The 19,679-nt window shown below is 52.8% G+C and overlaps 1 protein-coding gene across 3 annotated transcripts; it reads right to left on the reverse strand.

The window, feature by feature from the left end:
* Positions 1–3,505: 3,505 nt before the first annotated feature.
* On the reverse strand, positions 3,506–17,599 carry ELOVL1 (ELOVL fatty acid elongase 1). Of its 3 annotated transcripts, none has more exons than XM_030455007.1 (8): positions 17,580–17,599; positions 7,101–7,162; positions 6,490–6,680; positions 6,242–6,322; positions 5,991–6,047; positions 5,656–5,761; positions 5,359–5,495; positions 3,506–4,950 (listed from the first exon to the last, which is right to left on the reverse strand). In XM_030455007.1, the coding sequence occupies exons 2-8, from the start codon at positions 7,144–7,146 to the stop codon at positions 4,696–4,698; spliced, it is 873 nt and encodes a 290-aa protein (XP_030310867.1). In that variant the 5' UTR covers positions 7,147–7,162; positions 17,580–17,599; the 3' UTR covers positions 3,506–4,695. The 3 variants fall into 3 exon arrangements, with proteins under 3 accessions (XP_030310867.1, XP_030310865.1, XP_030310866.1); XM_030455005.1 differs by having other exon boundaries at positions 17,511–17,599; XM_030455006.1 differs by having other exon boundaries at positions 17,468–17,599.
* Between the last annotated feature and the right edge of the window lie 2,080 nt (positions 17,600–19,679).

Raw genomic sequence — 19,679 nt, forward strand, 5'->3', positions numbered from 1 at the left:
AAAAATGCTGTGTACTGTCTGTACTTCTGTATCTGTCCCAGCTAAGGCAGATGTGTCACCACATCTTAATGTTGACCACAAGTGCAGCTCCATCAGAGGGAGGGGGCTGTGTCTTGCTTGCACCCCAGGGGGAAGCTGTAGCCTTGAAAGACAAGGCAGGGGCTCTCTGTGTGCAGCCTGGCCTGTGGCTGGATACTGGGGTATGGTGCTGGGGGACAGAGGGCCACCATAACCTTGTGTTCTTGGTTTCCTTTATAAGAGTGAGAGCCTGGGTGCCTTCCTAGCCCTCCATTCCTGATCAGTGGGCCAAAACTCCCCCTCTGGCCCAGCCCTGGGGATAGGTGGACATATCCCTGCCTTGCCTCAGCCTCCCCAGAGCAGTGAGCCAGCTAGCTGTAAACTCAGCCTGGCACTGGAGGGTGCCCTGTCCAGCTGCTGCTGCTTTGGTGACAGCTGTGGGGGGAGGGAGCAAGGCTCAGTGCATCTGTGTCCCCAGATTCTCCTATGTCCAGCCTCTTTGGGCAAGATGAGCCTTACTGTGCCTCTGCAGGCAACTACCAGCAGTGATCACCTGTGTCAGAGCAGGCTGGTGACTTGGTGTTGGCAGTCTGAGCTGTAGTGTTAGCTGCACACAGCAGTTGGCCTTGTTCTGCTACACCCAGACTCTGCTGCAGCCAACACTGCCTGCTCTTTGTGGTACTAGGGTAGAATAGTTATTTCTGCAGAGAGCTTAGCACTGAATTTAGAAACCAAATGCTACTGAGAAAAATAAAAGGGGGGCAGGGGCTGGAAACATGCAGGAACAGCTGTAATCACCCCCAAAGGCCAGAAAGGAGCTGGCAATGGCATGAAACCTGATGCAAAATCTAAAGCTATTTATGTTGCTACAGCCAGCTTAGACATTGCATGAAGCACCCAAAGCACCATCGACACCATGTACAGCTCTTAGTCATAGATTCCATTGCCCCCTATCTGTCCTTCCCTCCTGCTGAGGGGAAGCCCTGGTGCCAAGCTGAGGCTGCATGCAGAGAAGCGGGCAGCAGGGCTCAGCTGACATTTGATAGAGCATGACTTCCCATCACTTGAAAAATGCATTTTTTTCAGGCTCAGTTGTGCTGGCACAAGTTTCAGGGCCTTCACCAGAACCAACAAGGCCACAGCCACCATGCCTCTATGCATGCTGCAGTGTCTGAGGTTATGGGGCTGCACCAGCACAGCCAGGGGCTGCCAGGGACACTGCACAGCTGACTATTGGCACCTTAGCCTGTGCAAAGCCTCTCACCAAAGCCTGTTCCTCCCCTCAGCCTGATTAGTTGAGGGTGGATTATTAGTAACTATTTTCACCTTCCTCTTAGCACAGTGCCATGTTGTACCTGGTGCCAGGCTGCTGCTCTGCCTCCTGAGCCTTAAACCAGCTGGATCCTTCAAGGGGGCACTGTTGGCAGCAGCTTGCACTGTGCCAAGGCCAGCCTGAATGCACCTCATACCCCCTAGAGCAGTCCCACACCTATTGCTGGGTGCAGTGGGGCACAACCCCAAAACCAGTATGCAGCAGCTGAGCCCAGCACTGGCCCAGGAGGTGCATCCCCATTTGGCCACCTATGGAAGGGCAAGGGGGCTCCAGGGGAAGAAGAGAGCACTCTACTTCCTCTTCAGACGCAAATTCTAGGACAGCAGCTGAATTTAATGAGGAAGGGAGCAGGAACCCACATGCAAAGTTTGACTCTTCCCCAGAGCTGTGGTGCTGGTGTAGCAGCCCCATCCCACACCCCTGCAGCTTAATGCTGGGAGTTAGCACAGACACGCTCTGTGGCTCCAGAGCAGATTAAGGCTTCCCTGGAAGGAAGACTTTACATGCCTGAGAGCTGGTGTAGTTTGTTCACTCCCCTGTAATAACAGTTTATCTTTCCCAGACAGAGCCTGTCTTGCCTCTCTCCTTAGCACATATCCACCCCAAGAAGCTGTGCATTATACACCCCTTGAAAGCTCTCTGAGCATTACTGGAAGGTGATGATAGTATAGTGTCTCCCTTTGGCCCCATACTGGTCCTACTGCCTTGGAGAGAGGAGGAACAGAGGAAGGAGCTGGGAGCTGACCCAGCAGACCCAGGAAACACTGCCATATAAGGTGTGAATTCAGTTTGGAGCAGCAGCCTAGACTGACCCGGACAGGGTATAAATCACAAACCCACATGAAGATTACAACAGGAACAATTGGAGGAAGAGAGAACAGAGCACACAAAGGGAACAGCCCACTTTAAAATACCAAGCATAACTAGTTTAAAGTATTGTTTTTTTCCAAAATACTAACAAAGACAGTCCTGTCTTTATGTAAGTCAGCTGGAGGGGAGGAGGCTAGACAGGATTGTCACCTGAAGTGGTGACTTCCAAGTACTGGTGTTACACACCATTTCAGCAGGGACTGCTGAAGCTCTCCTGCCAGTCCTTACCCACAGAGAAGCAGCACCAGCTAGGAGAACACTACAGCCAGACCCCATTTAAAGGTTTCGTAGGTACAAGGGCACTGAGCCCCATAAAACCAGGGTAATGCCCATGTGCAGTTAGGCCCATTGGTCACACCAGTTCAGGTCACTTGTAGAGGTTTTCCTACATTTCAGAGTATGGCCCTGAGGTGCACTGTAGCTCAGACAGGGTGAGCAGAGCTTCTCCTCATAGCAAGCCTCACTCTGAGGCTTTGGATAGACACCCACTGATGTTCTCCCACACCCCAATCAACCTACAGTGAAACTCAGCTCCCAGAGGCCTGCTGATCTAATGCACCCCTCCCAGCTGCAGGCAGCCCAGCCAGATACCCACCCCTCTTCCCAGGCTTGAGTCAGCATCTAGGCTTGCCCCTGCTCAGGAGGGCCCTGGGCAGAGGTGGTGAAGGCAGAACTGGAACTCAGCAGCACTGAAGGGAAGGCAGAGTGTCTCAGGTGGTCAGGAGGGCAGAGCCCAGCCAGGAACACACACTGCTGTAGCAAGAGAAAAGCAACCACAACACAGCCCTCCCTCTGACCACCCTCATCTGTGCTCTGCCCAGACCGACACTGCATGAACAGTCACAGATGGCAGCAGTTTTGGCTTCAGTAAATGCAGAAAGCAACAGACTGCTGTTTCCCCATTACCTGGGCTTCCAGGGTCTCTATTCACTGCTCTGCTGCACATCTGCTCCCCAGGATTTCTGAAAAGCAGCAGCTTCTCAGGGGCAGCTGGCCCAGTTCCCAGTCCACACCCGCACTCCACCCCAGCCATTCTTTTGCAGGGTGGAGCCACTTTCACAACAGGAGCCTTGACACATTTCCTGCCCTCAGTACAGCTCTACTATAGCGTTGAAACAATCTGCCATCTGCTTCATCAGCACACTGCTATCACCCTCTCCCTCTAAGACACAAACCTGCTGCTCCAGCTGCTTCTCCCAGCCCTGACTCCAGTCACACTGGGCAGGACCATGCACCTGGAACAGCTTCTAAGCACAGCAAGCCAGCAAAAACAAGAGGGCAGAGTCATTTCTCCTTCTGTTTGTTTATTTGTGATAGAAGAGCAGCCCAATCTGACAGGGTCTGGCTTCTTCACCTCATCCTCAAGGCCACCAGCATCATTTTGGTTACAGCCAGAGCAGGTGATGGGCACCAGGCCCAGTAGAGCTACCGCACGGCCCTGCTATAGGGCAGAGTACACCTTCAATCAGGCTCAGTTGGATCCACAGAGGTGCTCACTATTACACCACAACAGGGCACACTACAGCCATCCTCTGCTGTGCTCATGCTGGGCCAGAGCAGGGCTTGGTCCCAAGCAGGAGAGCCCAGGAGCAAATTCTAGGGGCAATTATTGCTCAAGTCGAGTTTGCAGGAGTGGAAGTGGTCCAAGGCAAGGCTATGCTTGGCCTCCCCCACTGTGGGGCAGGCCACCAGCTGCCATACAGGATCAGGTAAGTGTGGCTAAAGCACACGCTAAGCACCCAGCCCAGGCACTGGAAGGCAAGGCAGCCTGGGCTTGTTGTGGGGGGAGGAATTTCAGGCTGTCACAACCCCTGCTGTGTACTAGGCACAGGGCATGTGTTACTGTACTGGGCAGGCTGGGCCCTCGAGTCCCATACCACTGCCCCTGCATTTTCCACCGCCCCACCTGAGCAGATACACCAGGGCAGGGTCCCCCCCATCTGGACACACAGCCATCAGAAGGGACATGCAGCACTGTGGCATGGAACAAGGTGGCACAAGGCATGGTAGAGCAGGAGCACTTGGGCTGGCAGCAAGCAACCAGGGACAAGTCTGCTCATCCACACAGGCTCTGATGAAACAGGGAAGAGGAGAGGGCACCAGGGCAGGGATCGGTCTCTTCTTTTGGTCCTACTCAGAAGGAAATGGCCCCCAGGCAGAAGGGCCAGATGTAGGCACTTGGGGGAAGATCCTTTGGAAACACTGGAATGGGACTGCAGCCCCACAGCTGTGATGCAGGCAGCTGCCTCTCTGCTCAGCAACACTGAGCATGAGCCCTCCCAGGAGCAGGAGAAGTTGCCCATGGCTGCTCAGAGCAGAGGGGCTGGGCATGCAGACAGAGGACAGGAGGGCTGGGCACAGGGGTACAACAGTCTGTAGGCACTTGACTTGGCTAGTGGCACCCAGGAGCAGGGGAACAGGTCCCAGCTGCCTCTGCCCCGGGGCTCTCATTGGCTCTGGGAGGGCCTTGCCCTCTAGTTGGCTTTGATCTTGCCGTTGGTGACCGTGCCATTCTCATGGATGCTGCTACCATTGTGCTGGGCTGCTTGCTGAGCCACCCTGGGCAACCGTTTGCCCTTGGTGTAGGACTGGTACCAAAAGTTGGAGAAGAGGATGAAGAAGATGGTCCCATAAATCCAGATGAGGTGGATGAAGATGGGGAACTGGTACTGACAGCTGGGCATGAAGTAATACTGGGAGATGTGGACAGAGACAATCACGAACTGCGCCTGGGAGCAAGGCAAAGCAGGGACAAGTTACTCATGGGAGAAGGGTCGGGGATCCCACTAGAGACCTTCTCTCCAAATGAAGCCAATAGGCTCCCTTCCCACTCTGAAGTAGAGATCCCTATGGGGAAGGCAGAGTCAGGAGCAGCTGGAATGGACAAGCACAGGTCTGAAGGCAGCATGTGCCTCTCACCCTCCCAGCATGGTTGCAGCCCAGAGACAGCAGGCTGAGCAGCACCTACAATTTAATAAGGCTGGAAGGGTGCTGATAGAAGCCTACAGCTCCCTGAAACCCAGAAGCTGCAGAAGAGACAACTACAGCTGTTGGCTACACCATCCCTAGGTACAAGGGCTGGCCTGCCACTCACATCAGAGGCTGAGGCCATATGCTCTGCTCCACAGCAGACTCACCAGCTGGATGGCTGTTATGTGCTTCTTCCACCACAGGTACTTCTGAAAGGCAGGTCCTGCTGCTGAGAGCCCATAGTAGAAGTACATGACAACATGCACCATGGAATTGATCATGGCATGGAATGAGCCCATTCCCCCTGTTAAGAAAAATTTCCATTAGCATAAGTCAATCCTTCACAGCAGCTAGCACTACAAGGAACAACTAGGAGCCCAGCTGGGCCAAAAAATCCTTCTTGGCATCCTGGAGTTAACCCTACCCTTTCCCCAAGCAGTAGACCAAGATAGTTTCCATCTTACCTGGACCAAACTTTGCTCCCCACCACCAGCTCCAAGGCAGAACAGAGTGATGGAAGAGATGCAGGAATGTGACCTGTTCATTCTTCTTCCTCAGGACAAAGATCACCTGCAATGAAAGCCCAACAGCATCAAGGACCTGCATCCCTGGGTGCAGCTGGAGCAGGCTGGGCCACTAATTTATAGTGTCTGATCTCAGCAATGCAATGGCAGACAGAAATACTGCCAGGTCAGACTGGAAAAGCTGAAGAAAGCACCTACCCCAAGCACACTGGGCCCCAACTCCCAGCCCATCAAGCAGTGAGTGAGTGACAAGGCCAACTCAGTAACTCACTCACCGTGTCTGTCAGTTCAATGAACTTGGAGAAGACAAAGAGCCAAGCAACACTGACCATCTGGAACAGAACAGGTTAACATTAGAGACCCACTTGAGCCCAAACATACCCAGTCTCCACCCAGGAACTTTCTGGTGAAACCCAGAGCCAAGGACTAAGTCCTTTGCCTCAAGAGAGGCAGGTAGGTGGGATCTTGCTGTCCAAAAGCAAGCACTAAAGGCCATTCCCACACACTGGAAGAGGCAAGAACCTACCCGGAGGGCTTTGGGGTCCTGTGAGAAGTCCACAGGGTCACATCGCCAGGTGTACCCAGTAAGCCATCCTGCCATCAGGAACTGCAACAAGAGCATCATCAGGGTGAGGCCCAACAAATCACCCACTGTACCTCCCAAATCCTGCACAGAAGGGCAGGGAACAGCATGCAAAAGGGCTTTCCATCACCCACAGAGCATGCATGGGCTGCTGCTTTATATACACCACACAAAACCTACTGCCAACTCACCTCATAGACTATGTAAAGTGAGAGTCCCACCAAAAAGAAGTTGTATAGCACCATGAACTTCTTCAGGTTTAAAGGCTTCCTGTTGGCCATTAGCCGAGGACCCAAGGATAGTACAAAGTAGACATATGCCAGAAGGATGCCCATCACAAGGAACGGGGACTGCATCAGTGGATAATCAGCAATGCGGGGGTCTGTGGAGAGCCATGGTGCAGAGCAGTTAGCATTCCCCCCTTGTCTGCTGCCAGCAACACTCTTGCCAGAGTGGAGGCAAGGACATGGCAATCCTGTTCTCCTAGGACAGCACTGCAAGTTGGGAGCAGATGCTGCTAGGGCCAGCCCAATGCAGCAAGGTACAGCCTGAAGCCACATTGCAGGGCAGCTTGAAGACCCTCTGCCCAGGAGGGCACAGGTGCCCCAAGAGGACTTGCACAGGCACTGAGATCAGGCAGCCTCCTAACAGGCAGCACTAGAAACCTAGAGCTGCATTTATGTCAGGGCAGAGGCAGAATGCAGCTAGACTTAGACTCCTTCAGGGATGACAGACCAGCCTCCTGTGACAGTGAGGAATGTAGTGCCACCTGCCCTGCACCTGGGCAGAGCAAAACACTCACCTGCTTTCTTCATGAAGTCCTGATACATGGTCACAATCCCCTCCATGGTGGTGGCAGTATCTCTGTGGAGAGGAAAGGCAGATGAAGCAGCTATTTTCCCAGAAAGTAGTCAACAGAACATAGCCTCACAGGTCAGCAAATTTCAAGCACAGCTTCAAAAGTACAGTCATGTGTATCTGGCCAGCATTGCTCTCAGCTGATCACACACCAGTATCCACAATTCCACACACTCCCTACTCCTCACTGAGTCCAGCCCTCTCACCAGCTCTGCTGGGAAGCCCATCATCCACCACCAGCAGTCCTTCCAAGGCAGGACCCTAACATTTCAAGGCAGATCAGAAAGTTTCCAACCACAGCACTGTACCTCTAGATCCTTAGTCTTGCTCCTGCTATACAGACACCAACATTATCACCCACAATCATGGTATTGCCTGACACCTTTGCTACTCATACCCACACAGCACACTGGTCTGCCTGGCCCTAGTGCAGCATCTCCAAGGGAGCTGGCCCACACTCTCCACAGAGTTGTGCCTTTATGATCATGCTTTGGGTTCAGGTCCACCAATTCCCCTCAGAGAAGAAACTCAGCACCACTGGTAGACACACTGCATGAGGAAGGAAAGCCACCAGTTAAGAAACAAACACCACTTTGACCTCCTAGTTCCTGATTTCACATCCTTGCACACAAACATCCCCCCTCACAAAAGCTATCACTCCATAACCCAGTCCTGTGGAGTCCAGGCACATCCCACTTGAAAATAGTTCCACTGTCCTTCTAAACAGGGGACAGTATCACCAGCGAGGGGAAAAACCCACAGGAGAATTGATACAGAGTTGCAGGAAGGACTGGTGCTATCCACTCTAAGAGCACTCACCAGCCAGCAATCCAGATGCTCTCCAGAAGAACAGGAAGGGCCCAGATTCTTATGGTTGCCGGCAAGGTTGAAACACCTTCACCCAGCTTCCTCTCCCCAACTTACAGGACACCAGGGAAGGAGGCAGAGCACAGGCCCAGCCTCACCTGACTCACCCACCTGCAAGGGAGGCATTCCTAATGGCTGCTACTAAACATGCTCCACCTACTGCTTCCTCCAGGAAGGTGCACAGGAATCACTGCCCACACACAGGCCTGGGTCCCCAGCCCAGTTTCCCCAGGAGGTTTCTTGCTGCTGACACCAGGAAACATGCAGCCTCTCCCAGATCAATAGCCAGGAGGCTGAAGCCAAAGTAACCTTCCTTCCAGTAAGGTCCCAGCTGGGAGCATCCAGCACCCACTGGCACCAGAAGTTCTCACCAGCGAGCGCATTGCTGCTTCAGCTTCACTGCAAGAGGAAGAACTCAGCAAAGCACTGTTTGCTCTAGCTGGGACCCAGGCAGGACAGCAGCAGACATCACCTGTGCAGTGCTATCAAGCACCTACACAACAGGCTTCATGGGCAAGCAGTCTCCAGAGGCCTGGCACTCACCATTCCAGCACACCAAGCTCTGCAAAACACTTCAGTGCAGCCACAGTCTTGGCCCTGCATCTGCCCAGTCATACCCTGTGTGCTTCTTCAATTTGGGGAGAGCCACCCAACCTCTCTGCAACAGAAGTGGTAACAGGTCTCTCCTTTCACCCACACCCACCAGAGTACCCATTCCTCCAAGCAAGGCTCTGGAGCAGCCTGCACACCCACACACCCTAAGGACAGAACCCAAGAAGTTTTGATGTGCTTCAGAAAGCACAGAAGGTGGTTCCTTACACCCCTTGGAGGCAGCTGCAGCAACAGGGCAAAACCTACTCAGGACTGATCTCCACACTCCAGGGGCACCAGCAGCAGAACAGATACTCACCTGCCCAGCTCAAGGTTTAATAGCAACTAATGCTCACTTTTAGTATCCCCATTATACAAGTAAATATTTAAGGTCCTAAGCTTTTCCACTCTCCACATGCAGCAGAGGCCAGAAAAGCATAGCAGGAACCATACATCCTTGAAAGCCACTCCAGGCTCCAGCTGTGGGAAAGAGTAAGCATTCCCAAGTCCTGAAAGCTGCTGAGCTTTATGTTGCTTTAATAGCTAAGAGCAAGCTTCAAACTTGTCTGTCTCGTTTCAGCTTTCAACCACTACACTACATCCAGCTACACCTTTGATAGACTGAGGAGCCCTCAAGAGTGAGTGAGTTCCCAGCACAGGTACCTGACTGCTCCAGCTCTGTGTTTAGCTTTATCAATGTGAATGAGTCAGCCTTACTACAGGTCCAGAGCAGAGACAAACTTCCTGCAGAACACTTGCCTATTTTGGGCAGGCAACAATGATAAGGTATTATCAGTCACCCACAAGCTTAGGGCTTCATCTCACACTGCAGGGAAACATTTGAGCTCAGATACCTTGCTGACCCCGATTCCGGCAAGGCTCCAGCACCACTGATCAACTAGGATCTCAAAATTCAGGGCCCTAGGACACTGGGGACCTGGGTAAGACTCACACTGTAGCTTTGTCCTGAGAGACCCACTGAAGGCTGCACATAGCAGACATGGGCCACCCTGGTAATGGTCCTGAACACTGACAACATCAGCACTGGATCAGCTTCAACCCAGCACTAGCACCGTGCCCACCAGCATGAACACCCAACAGGTCCCTCTTGCTGCTGTGTCTGGTGAAGGACACAGCACTCCTGCAGCCTTATGTACCACAGTGACAGGGGAGGCATTTGACTTATCCAGAAGATGGGATCTGGGTAAGCACCAGGACTTCTACCAAAGGGGGAGAACTAGCAAGATTATGCTACCTGCCCTTATGAAAAGAACCTATGAATTTTCCACAGCTTCCCTCAAGAGAACAACATCCTACTGCATTCAGCTTACAGAGCAACCACATCTTCAGAGAACTTCTGACATCTTTGCAAGACCTGGTACCCACACTGGCATGCTCATGGTCCTGCATTAGCCAGAAGCTGAATGTGCCTTGCTCAGTGAGCTGATGCAGATCTTTCACTCTCCTCCATCTCCCAAGGCACAGCCACTGGACTTGGGCTGTTGGCAATTTAGCTGCCAAGGGGGGGGGGGTAGAGCAGGCCCAACCATGGCCTTAACTAAGCAGGAGGATGCAAAGTGCAGTGGCCTGTTTAAGATGTGATGACTTCCTGACAGCCCTGCTGCTGCAGGCAGAGGTTTTCCAACATAGAGCAGTAATTCTCAAGGAACCTGAATTCACTCCTGTCATTTCCTCAGTACACACCAGGACTTGATGTCCCCTTGCTCTTAGAGAGGTTGACCACCCAGTCAGGCATCTGCTCTTACTGCCTTCCATGCTATACTCTACACCATACACTGCAGACATTCACAGCTCTGCAGTTGGAACCTCTCTGCTCTTCACACTGAGTCCTCCTAGATCCTTATCCTCTTGAGCAAGGAACTGGGAGGTGATGGGGAACCTAAAGCTGAGTCTTGAACAGTTTAAGATATGTCAAACAGGTCTAAGCATCCCCAAGCACCAGGAACCCTTGAGGCCCAAACACACCCTGCACAACATCTAGAGACCTTGCAACACATCTCCTTCCCACCACTCACCAAGAGGGTGTCACTTCATCTCAGCAAGAAAGTTCCCACTCTTTGTAAGCAAAGTATCAGGCCACATTCCGCCCTAGTAACCAACATCAAGGATTAGATACTGTGTAGATTGCATATTTCCAACAAGCTATACAGCCAAGTAGTGCAACTTCAGCAAGAGCAGCAAGGCCAGCCCCAGCAGCCCAAAAGCAGTCAGACCACAGCACTGAACTGTGACACTGACACCTAAGAGCTCAACCCTGTTTTGTGATAAGCCACACAGGGCACATCTGTCCCCCCACAGCAGCCATTGACAACTAACAGACTCTGTGCCAGCCATCCAGCACTCCCACCCCTTCAGCATCTGAGTCAGGTATCAGGCCTGTAACTAGTGAGAAAGCAAGCCACCCTAATCTCCCCAGTAGTTTAATTACAGACATCACCAAAACAGTCTGGTAGGTGACCACAGAGCCATCACCCCAGGGAGAGCTGGCACATGGCCCTTGCTGAACTGGCTAAAGCAGGCCTGGCCCCTGTGGGGCTCCCTAGGGAGTACAACCCCTCAGAGGTCAGGAGATAACCAACTGGCCAGAGACCAAGCCAACCTTAATCCCTGACCTGCAAGCTGGCAGTGACACTTGCTACCTGAAGCATCTTGGAGCTCCACAGCCTCCTGGGAAGAAGCATCTTCCTCTCCTAGCTCCTCACTACAGCAGTTGCCCAGCTTCCTGGAGCTCCACAAAGCCATTGTGGGATCCAGCAAGACCTCCTTACAGTTCCATGCATCCAGGGAATTATGGAGGCCTGTGGTTCAGAAGCATCTCCCAGCAGCAGCTGTCACTGTGGAAGAACAGACTGACGAACCCAGGGGCTCTTGGCCCCTGATCAGGCACAGACAGGGAGGCACATAGCAAACACTGAAGCTGGCACCTCAAACCATCACTGAGGGCTATCAGTCACAGCTCCAGGAGAATTTTTCCTGAGCTTATGCACAAGTGAATACAGCAAGACAAGGAGCACAAAACACACACAACCCACAAGCAGCAAGGCAGGCAGAGCAAGACAGCCCAGCCAGCCCTGAGGAGCCACAGCACTGTTCTTTATGAGCTCTGCAGTGAGATCACTAAGACTGAAGTTTACCATAAAGCATAAAAAATTGTATTTGGATCTCCTGATGCTGCTCTGTGCCCAGACAAAAGGGAAAGGGACCTGTAACCAGCCAGCACACACTCACTTCACACAGCATCTTGGGGCAGCAGCTCAAGCACATGCAGCAGAGAGCACTCAACAGGAGAGCTGTATTTAGGAACAGCTGCATTATTACTGGTTAGTTTGTCATCTCACTGAAGACCCAGTTAAGGCACTGTTGTCTACATGCTACTAAAGTCATGTATTTTTCCCCTGCAAGTGGGAAAATAAAAAGTCTAGAGATCTCTGTACACCAGCTCACAGGGCACACAAGACCAGCCTGGCAGTAGAGTACAGGCTGCCATTTCAAGTGTGGAAAGCAATACTGGTAGGTAATAGGAAAGAAGAGCCCTCCTGGCCTGGCATCTGGGTTCTAAGGACTAGGGACAGACTCTGACCAGAGTCTGAGGCAGTCCCAGAACTCTGAGCTTGCAATAACTACAAACTCTACAAGGAAACTTCATGTTAACAACACCAGGTAAGTTCTCCTACTTGAATCACATCTATTTGTCCCCTCCTGTGGTTCAACTACTTCATGCTGAGGGTCAACAGACATGACTAACAGCCTTGCTACCATATGCTCTGTACCAGTATACTCTGGAGTCAGTATAGGAGGATTCTGTTCAGAGAACAGAAAAGAGAAGCAAGCTCCCAAATCCTTAATATGTAGCAGCTCTTGCAAGAGCTGATGTTTTAGCTGGTGTGGGAGCTGCACTGCTTGGGTGCTGTTCCTGGCACCAAGTGCTAGGAAGTGACCTGAAGGAGTTTCCCCATCTTCAGTGTGTGTCAATACCCTACCATTATCTCTCAAAGTGGCTGTGAAACCCTGAGGCCTTTGGATAGCATCCTATAAACATAGATTAAGTTCTCCTCTTCCCATGCTTGCTGGAAGCAGGGAGTGCAAGAGAAAACTCCCAGATTAGCAGCCAAACTCTGCAGAGCATGGGCAGTTAGTGTGGCACCCTGCCAGCTTTCATCCAGAGGAAGGAGCAAGTCCCTTGCAATAGGGTACTGGCAATCTTGCACAAAACTCCAAGGTGGTTTTACCAGACTTCAAGGTCTCACAAGACCACACATTGCAATAAAAGATTTATATACATAACTTTCTTAGGCCCAGCACCTCCCCAGGCTGATCAGGCAACTGTTAGAGTAGGTTAACTCCTTAACATATTCAACACTGGTGGCTGCATATTTGGGGCAGTGGTATTGGTACAGATGACAGCAGTTGGAGAAAAGGAAATATTAAGCAGAATGCCTGATATCACAGGAATCAAAGAAGTAAAGCAGTGAAGGGGGAGAACACAGGGTGAGATACCTTCAGGAGTAGAAACTACAGTATTTCTTTTCCATGCTAGCAACACTGAGTTGCATCCACTCCCTCATGCAGCATCAGATGAGGCAAGAAGAGGAGGCAGAGATGGCTGTGCTCCCTCTCTGAAATGATGGCACCCAGTGGCCTCCCAGGGTGCAGGGGAGAGCACTTGAAAAGGAGAGAACCAGGCAGGTGACAGGGGAGGATGGAGTTATTCAAGCAGAGTTGGCTCCTGCCACCTGCTTCTAAATACAGGTCAAGTCTTCCAATGTCCTCTAGCAGAAGAGCACAGAGCACTCCTATCTGTAGGTGATACAGGCAGTACCAGAGCATTAATCTCTGGTTTTAATCATTATGCAAGTACCTCACTAAAAGGCTTGACCTCCGTTCCCACAGCAGTGTCTAATCATTACACAAGTACTGATTCTTGTGCTCTGTCCCATCCAGGCCTGCACAGTAATTGAACAGCCACACCAGGACAAGACAAACACTGGAAGTCTACAAAGCAAAATGCACCAAGGAAGCCTCCTGATATCCCTCCAACAGCTCTGTCTGGACCAGCCAAGAAACTGAAGTGTAAATCCAGAGCCACCCCTCATAGAGGGAATGGGTCACTACTTGGAAATTACCCTGACATCTGCTTCAGACAGCCCTGCACCAAGGCAGCACAGTCACACAGCCACCCTCTGACAAGAAAAGTATATTCACTGGCAATACCAGAGAGATGGCAGCAGAAACACTCCAAATTCCATTAGGCCTAAGGCTTAATGAGGCCTCTTAGGGTTAAGCAGAAGAAGCATGAGATGTAACTCTACATATACAGAGCAAATCTATTAGCAAGCCACAAGAGCAAACTGGCTGATCTGATCCACAGGGTAAGAGCACGCCTTGCAGCAAAGCTGGAGAACGTACTGCCACAGTGACAGCTTATCACCCTGATCCATACCACAGGGAAGAATTAAACAGAAACTAACTACCCCATGCAACACTGGGCAATATCAAGAAACAGAGCCAGCTGCCACCTCCACCAGTCCCAAGCCACTGAAGTCTCAGATCACATCCAGAGACAGGCATGCTGGTGGGAGCTGGCTGTGGCAGCTCTAATCTGTCATCTCTGAGCAACAGCAGCCCCACAACTCCTGCAGGGCAGAGCCCTGGCTCCTGGGGACCAGCTCCTCCCTGCAGGAGCCCAGGCTGCCTCACCTGTTTGACTGGCAAGAACCAGACTTTCCAGCCCAAGTACTCCCCACTATCCAACAGCCAGTGGGGCACATGCTAGCACAAATCCAATAGAACAGTACAGAAACACAGATCTCTTGGGACATGACAAGCACCACTCCCAACATCTCCTGTAAGCCTCTTCCTAAAGCAAGGATCTCCATCTGAGCATTACCTATGCTGTAATCCCAGCAGAAGAGGTGAAAGCATTTACCCACAACCTTCAACAACAGTGCAAGCATGTAGCAATGCACCTGCTTATAATGCCATCTCCAGAGTTTCCTGGGGGTACAAAGCTTTTCTCCACCAGCAGAAAACAGAGACACTATGCATCTTAAATAAACTGACTTATTTTCACCTCCAAAACATGGTGCAAGATCTCTGGGCCAGACTGAGTTTTTACTCTATTAGCCTCAGTTTTAGCAATGCCTTCTCTCATTACATTTCTACCCCAAAGGACCATATGAGCCCCCCCATGTAAGAAACTTTCAAGAAATATGAGATGACAATACAACACAGAGGCCCAGGCTGTGTGGGTGGCACAGTTTAAACACCACAATGAGATGCAGCAAGATGATGCTGCAACAGCTGGCATCATGCTATTTCTCAAAGGAATAAACTGTCAGCAGCAACTCACACCCACAAGCTAGAGAGGCTTCCTAGTAAAGAGATAAGACACAGCAGTCTGTAAAGGCCAAAGGCCTCAGCCAACTGTTTAAAACACCTTCAAGAAGCTGCCCAGCAGGTCTGGTGGAAAGGTCAGCTCCATCCAGACAAAAATCTGCCCTCACCGCATCCTGGCAAAAGAGGTGGTCAGTTTGGGTCAGCACAGCAGGATGGGTGCACTGTTGCACAGCAATCCTGGCCTCTGAAAAGGAAATGTAGTCTGAGGGAATGCACTAGCAGGGAAGGTACCCAGGGTTATCATACCCTGCCCACTGAGCAAAGGAAAGGATATTCACCTTGCTTCTTCCTGCCCTTAGGATCTGAGAACCAAGGTAGTCAGTCACAGGGTAACTTGACTTCTGCAAGAAGCAGCCAGGCAGAGGCACACAGACTGCCACCTGCAAAGCCTCCCCTCCTGTCCCAGTGCCTGGGTATTTGTGCTGTCGCAGACTGTTGCAGAGGTCAAAAGAAGCTCCCTTCCAAACTGCCTCTTCACTACAAGAGAGGAACAGGCCCACATGAGACCTACAAAGTCCAGTGTCGTGCAAGTGCAGAACCCCCCCGATGCATGACCGCACACCACTCTGAGGTCAACTTGTCGCTAGGCTACTGCTGCCACCAGGAGGGTGACAGGGACCTTCTCCTCCCACCGGCGTTCCAGAGTGAGGGCCCGGAGGGAGGCCAAGCACCTACACGAGCCGGCACTCAAAGCTAACATTGTGTCGCAGGAGCGGAGGAGGCCTGGTACTGCCACCCTGCCCGGAGGAGGAGGGAAGAGCCATCTCAATGGTACATTGATGCCGAGAGCTGTGTAGAAGGCTCTCCGGCTGCCCAGCAGCCAAGTGCTGCCAGCGGAGGCTGCTCTCGACCTGCTGCAATGAATCCCCAGCAGACCACGGTCCTCGTCCGCTCTTCAGCTCCCCCAAGCCCTCAGCCAGGGCCAAGCCCCGTGGCCGCAGCAGCACGGAGGGTGCCCGAGAGCCAAGCACAGAGAGGGCCCGGGTCAGCGCCCCGCACGGGCCTTACTCCCACCCCCAGCGAGGCGGCTCCATCAGCAGACCCCAGCCCCACGACCCGCAAGGAGCCAAGCCCAGCTCATCCCGTCCCGCCGCCTCCCCCTCGGCCCCGGAGCCGGGAAAGCGGGTGGCTCCCGGCCCGGCCTCGGGGTGGGGCGCGGCGGGGCCTACCCCCGCTCCGGGCCCCGGAAGCGCGGTGCTGCGGCTCGGCCCAGCCGCCAACGGGGCCTGTACAGCCGGGCTCGGGGATGCCGCCCGGCCGGGGCTTCGGGGAAGGGCCGCCGAGTGACGCCCCGGCGGGCCACAGGGAGAGTCCGCGCTGCCACCGAGATCAGTGCCGGGGTCGGAGGGTTTAAACCACCTCCCAGCCACCCGCGGACACGGGGCAGGCCCGGACCAGCCGCAGTGCTGCCCCCAGCCCCACCGGCAGCACTAACGCTGCCATGGCGATCCCTTCCCTGAAGTTGTGTAGACACCAGATCTTGACCCGGAGAGGAAACAAGCCCCTGGCTCCGGGCCCATCTCTGCCAGCAACAGGAGGGAGCTCCGGCACGGCCGACAGGCAAAAACCTGCCGGGAAGGAGGCCAGGGTGTTCGTCCCTTGGCACAGAGCCGGTGGGGAGAGGCAGCCCTCCCTCCTCGCAGACTGGAAAAGCATCCTAAGCACCGAGCACCAAGGGATGGGCCTGGCACACAACTGTCCCGAAGCACCCCAGCTTTAGGAAGGGAAGTGCACCAGCCATGAGCTGGAGGCTCTGGGAAGCAGTGCAGTTCCTCAAACCATCGGGATCCAGCTGCTTTTAAAATCCACTATAACAACCCAACCTGGGGACTCCACTTATCTACCTCCTCCCGACACAGGCAGGGTTGCACAGTGCTGTCCTCTCACAAGGATCCCTGCTGCTGTTATGGCTGTTCCCCCTCCAGGAGGGGTGACAGTCCCCACAAGCACCTTCTTGCCTGGTGGCAGCCGCACCCAGCCTCACCACCTGCCAAGGGCATGTCGCAACACCCATCCCACTAATGAGGCCACGGCGTCCCCATACTCGTCCCTCCACCACCTGGGTGAGGGGGACACCACCCACGTCCTCCCATGCCCCAGAGCATCCCGAGTGACGGGACACAGACACACACACGAACCTTCCCCCCCAGCCTCTTCCACTTCCGCAGCCTGTTCAGCAGGTGGCAAGCTGGCACATGGCCTCACCGGGGCAGGGCCCAGCACCCCTGCCAGGAAAGGTTCGGACCCAAAGCAGCTAAACATTGCTAAGGCCTCAGCATTCTCTTGCCATGCAACAAACTTTGGCAAACAGCCCCAAAAGCCCCTCCAGCACGCACCAACAGCAAACCCCAAGCACCACGGAGCTCAGACACCTCCTTTCCAAGCCGTCCTCCCGCTCCCGATAACCCAGAAGGAGCCCTGGCAGACACCACGCACCCCCAGCTCAGCCGCCCCAGGCAGGGCCGGACCCAGCACCCACCGCTCCGGAAGGGCTCCCCCCGCCTCGCGCGCACGTGGACACAGCGGCCTCACTGCCGCACGCACTCACCACCGGCCGCACCCCGCTCTGCCCGCCACCACCGGCGCCCGGACTTTAAATAGGGCTGCCCTACCCCCCTCGCCGCTGCCCATTGGTCCTGAAGGGTGACTCCGCCCTTAAGGGAGGAGCTCGCAGCCCTGGACCAATGGGAACGCCGGAGATGCGGCCCGCCCGTTCCGTGGCCACGCCCACGCCGGCTTGGCCTGGGGGCCCGGGGCAGCGCAGGGTTCTGACATCTTGACGGGGGAGGGAGGTGCGGGGCGTTGCGTTCTGGGGCGGGTTTGGGTGATTTTGGGGAAAGCGGAAGCTGTCTGAGGAGGTGAAGGGGCAGCAGGAGGAGGGAAAAGGATGCATAATGGCTGGGGGAAGGCTGCGGGTTTGGGCAGGGGCTGGTGGGGTGTGGAGGGTTGGGTTGAGAGTGGTGGTGAGGTCTGGAGGGAAATGGCGGAAAGTGGGTCCTGGCTCCGCTCTCAGGCTGACCTCAGCTTTCTTTGGTTCTCGAGAGGTGGAACAGATGCTCTCGCAGTGCAATTCTGTCTCGCCATGTATTTCAAACCAGTCCTCCAGCAGATTCTCCCAGGGTGACCCCAGTCCATCCCAGCAGGCAAAGCAGCAGCGTGATGGGCACAGAGGATGAGCAAAGCTTGGGGCATCATCTGCAGCCAAAGTGAAGCCTCCTGGTCAGCCGTACACTGGTGTCTTCACAGGACCTCAGTGTCAATGGGAAGCCCTCAAGTTTGATGATGTAGATGGATTCTTCTCATTTCACACTTCTAAGAAATAACCAACTACAGACTAGGAAATAGTACGTATGCTTTTTTTTTTTCCCAGTGACACCACAACAGCTATAAGGACCATGTGGTGACATAGGACAGAAAGGCACCCCAGAGACATTAAGTCTGTCTGCATGCTGTCTCCAATACTACTTCATTGCGTGTTATCTTCACAGACTTATCAAGCTTCATCTTAAAAAGTTGCTGGTCTTTGGCTCACGCTCGTCTGATCTGAAGGTGGTTTCAGAATTCACTGTTCTAATTGTTACAAATCACATTCTCATCTCCAGCTGAAACTGATGCACAATCAGTTAATATCCATTATGTGTGCCAGTGCTGTCTTTTATCTTACAGAGGTCCTTGTCCCTGTATTTATTCTCCAATGTATTTGTAGACAGCAGTCATCTCCCTTTAAGCCATTACATGGAAGACTAAACGAGTTTTTCTACCATTTTCTTACTAGCCATCCCATCCCTGTCAGGGTAATTCTTCTGGCCTGATGTTGTTCAAGTTGCCTTTTTGAAGGCAAAGTGACCAGAAGTGATCACCAACTGCGCTCATCCAGTGACAATTCCCCATCTTGATTTAGCCAGTCCTGCTTTGCAGTGACAACTCAGAGTTACTCTGTGGCTGGTTACTCTTGTAAGTCTTCTTCTCAGGTGCTTTCAGCTCACAAAATACCCTAAATCAAGTAAAGAACTATACACCTGGTGACCTACACAGCTTTTTTTTAGGGCAGTGTTCATTTACTCTCCTATAGTGCCAGTGCACAACAATGTTGCATTCCAGTAAGATTTCATCCAAGTACTCTTACTACTTGTGCCAGCCCTTAAGGAAATCAGTTTATAAGAACATCCACAAAGCACCTCAGCAGTAACCTTCTGTGTGTCCTCATGTGCCCCCTATCACCAGGCTCTGCTTTCATGGTGACCTTAAACACTCCTTCCCACATGCAACTCCTGTGCCAGTTTCGGTCCCAACATCTACCAAGGTTCACAGCTCCTTCCTTGGAGTCCACACAGGGCCTACAGCTTTATGGAAAGATTTTTTTAAACTACCTGTTTAGTCAGACATAATGGACTACATTTTACCCCAATTCCCATGTCTTGTCCATGTGCTGGGCTACTCTTTAATTGAGTACTATTAACATCAGACTGGCAGGCCTGCAGCTGTCTGTATCTCTTTCTCTCTTGTTAAGTATAGGCATCAGTCGTGTTTGCTATTCTTCACTTCTTTTTTGTTCTCATTTTATTTTGCACCATTAATCTATTTTTAGTTGATTTGTGGTCCAAGTCAGAGGAAATCTTGATACTTTCTTTGTCGTGAAATATCACTA

This window comes from Calypte anna, chromosome 8, assembly GCF_003957555.1.
Source record: "Calypte anna isolate BGI_N300 chromosome 8, bCalAnn1_v1.p, whole genome shotgun sequence".
Taxonomy (NCBI): Eukaryota; Metazoa; Chordata; class Aves; order Apodiformes; family Trochilidae; genus Calypte; species Calypte anna.

What these genes read in the sequence shown, in the direction of transcription:
- ELOVL1 (XM_030455007.1), bottom strand. Translation starts at nt 7,146, where the DNA reads ATGGAGGGGATTGTGACCATGTATCAGGACTTCATGAAGAAAGCAG. An exon ending in GGACTTCATGAAGAAAGCAG is followed by an intron (nt 6,681 to 7,100) that starts GTGAGTGTTTTG and finishes GGCTCTCCACAG; the next exon opens with ACCCCCGCATTGCTGATTAT. An exon ending in ACATAACAGCCATCCAGCTG is followed by an intron (nt 4,951 to 5,358) that starts GTGAGTCTGCTG and finishes CCTTGCTCCCAG; the next exon opens with GCGCAGTTCGTGATTGTCTC.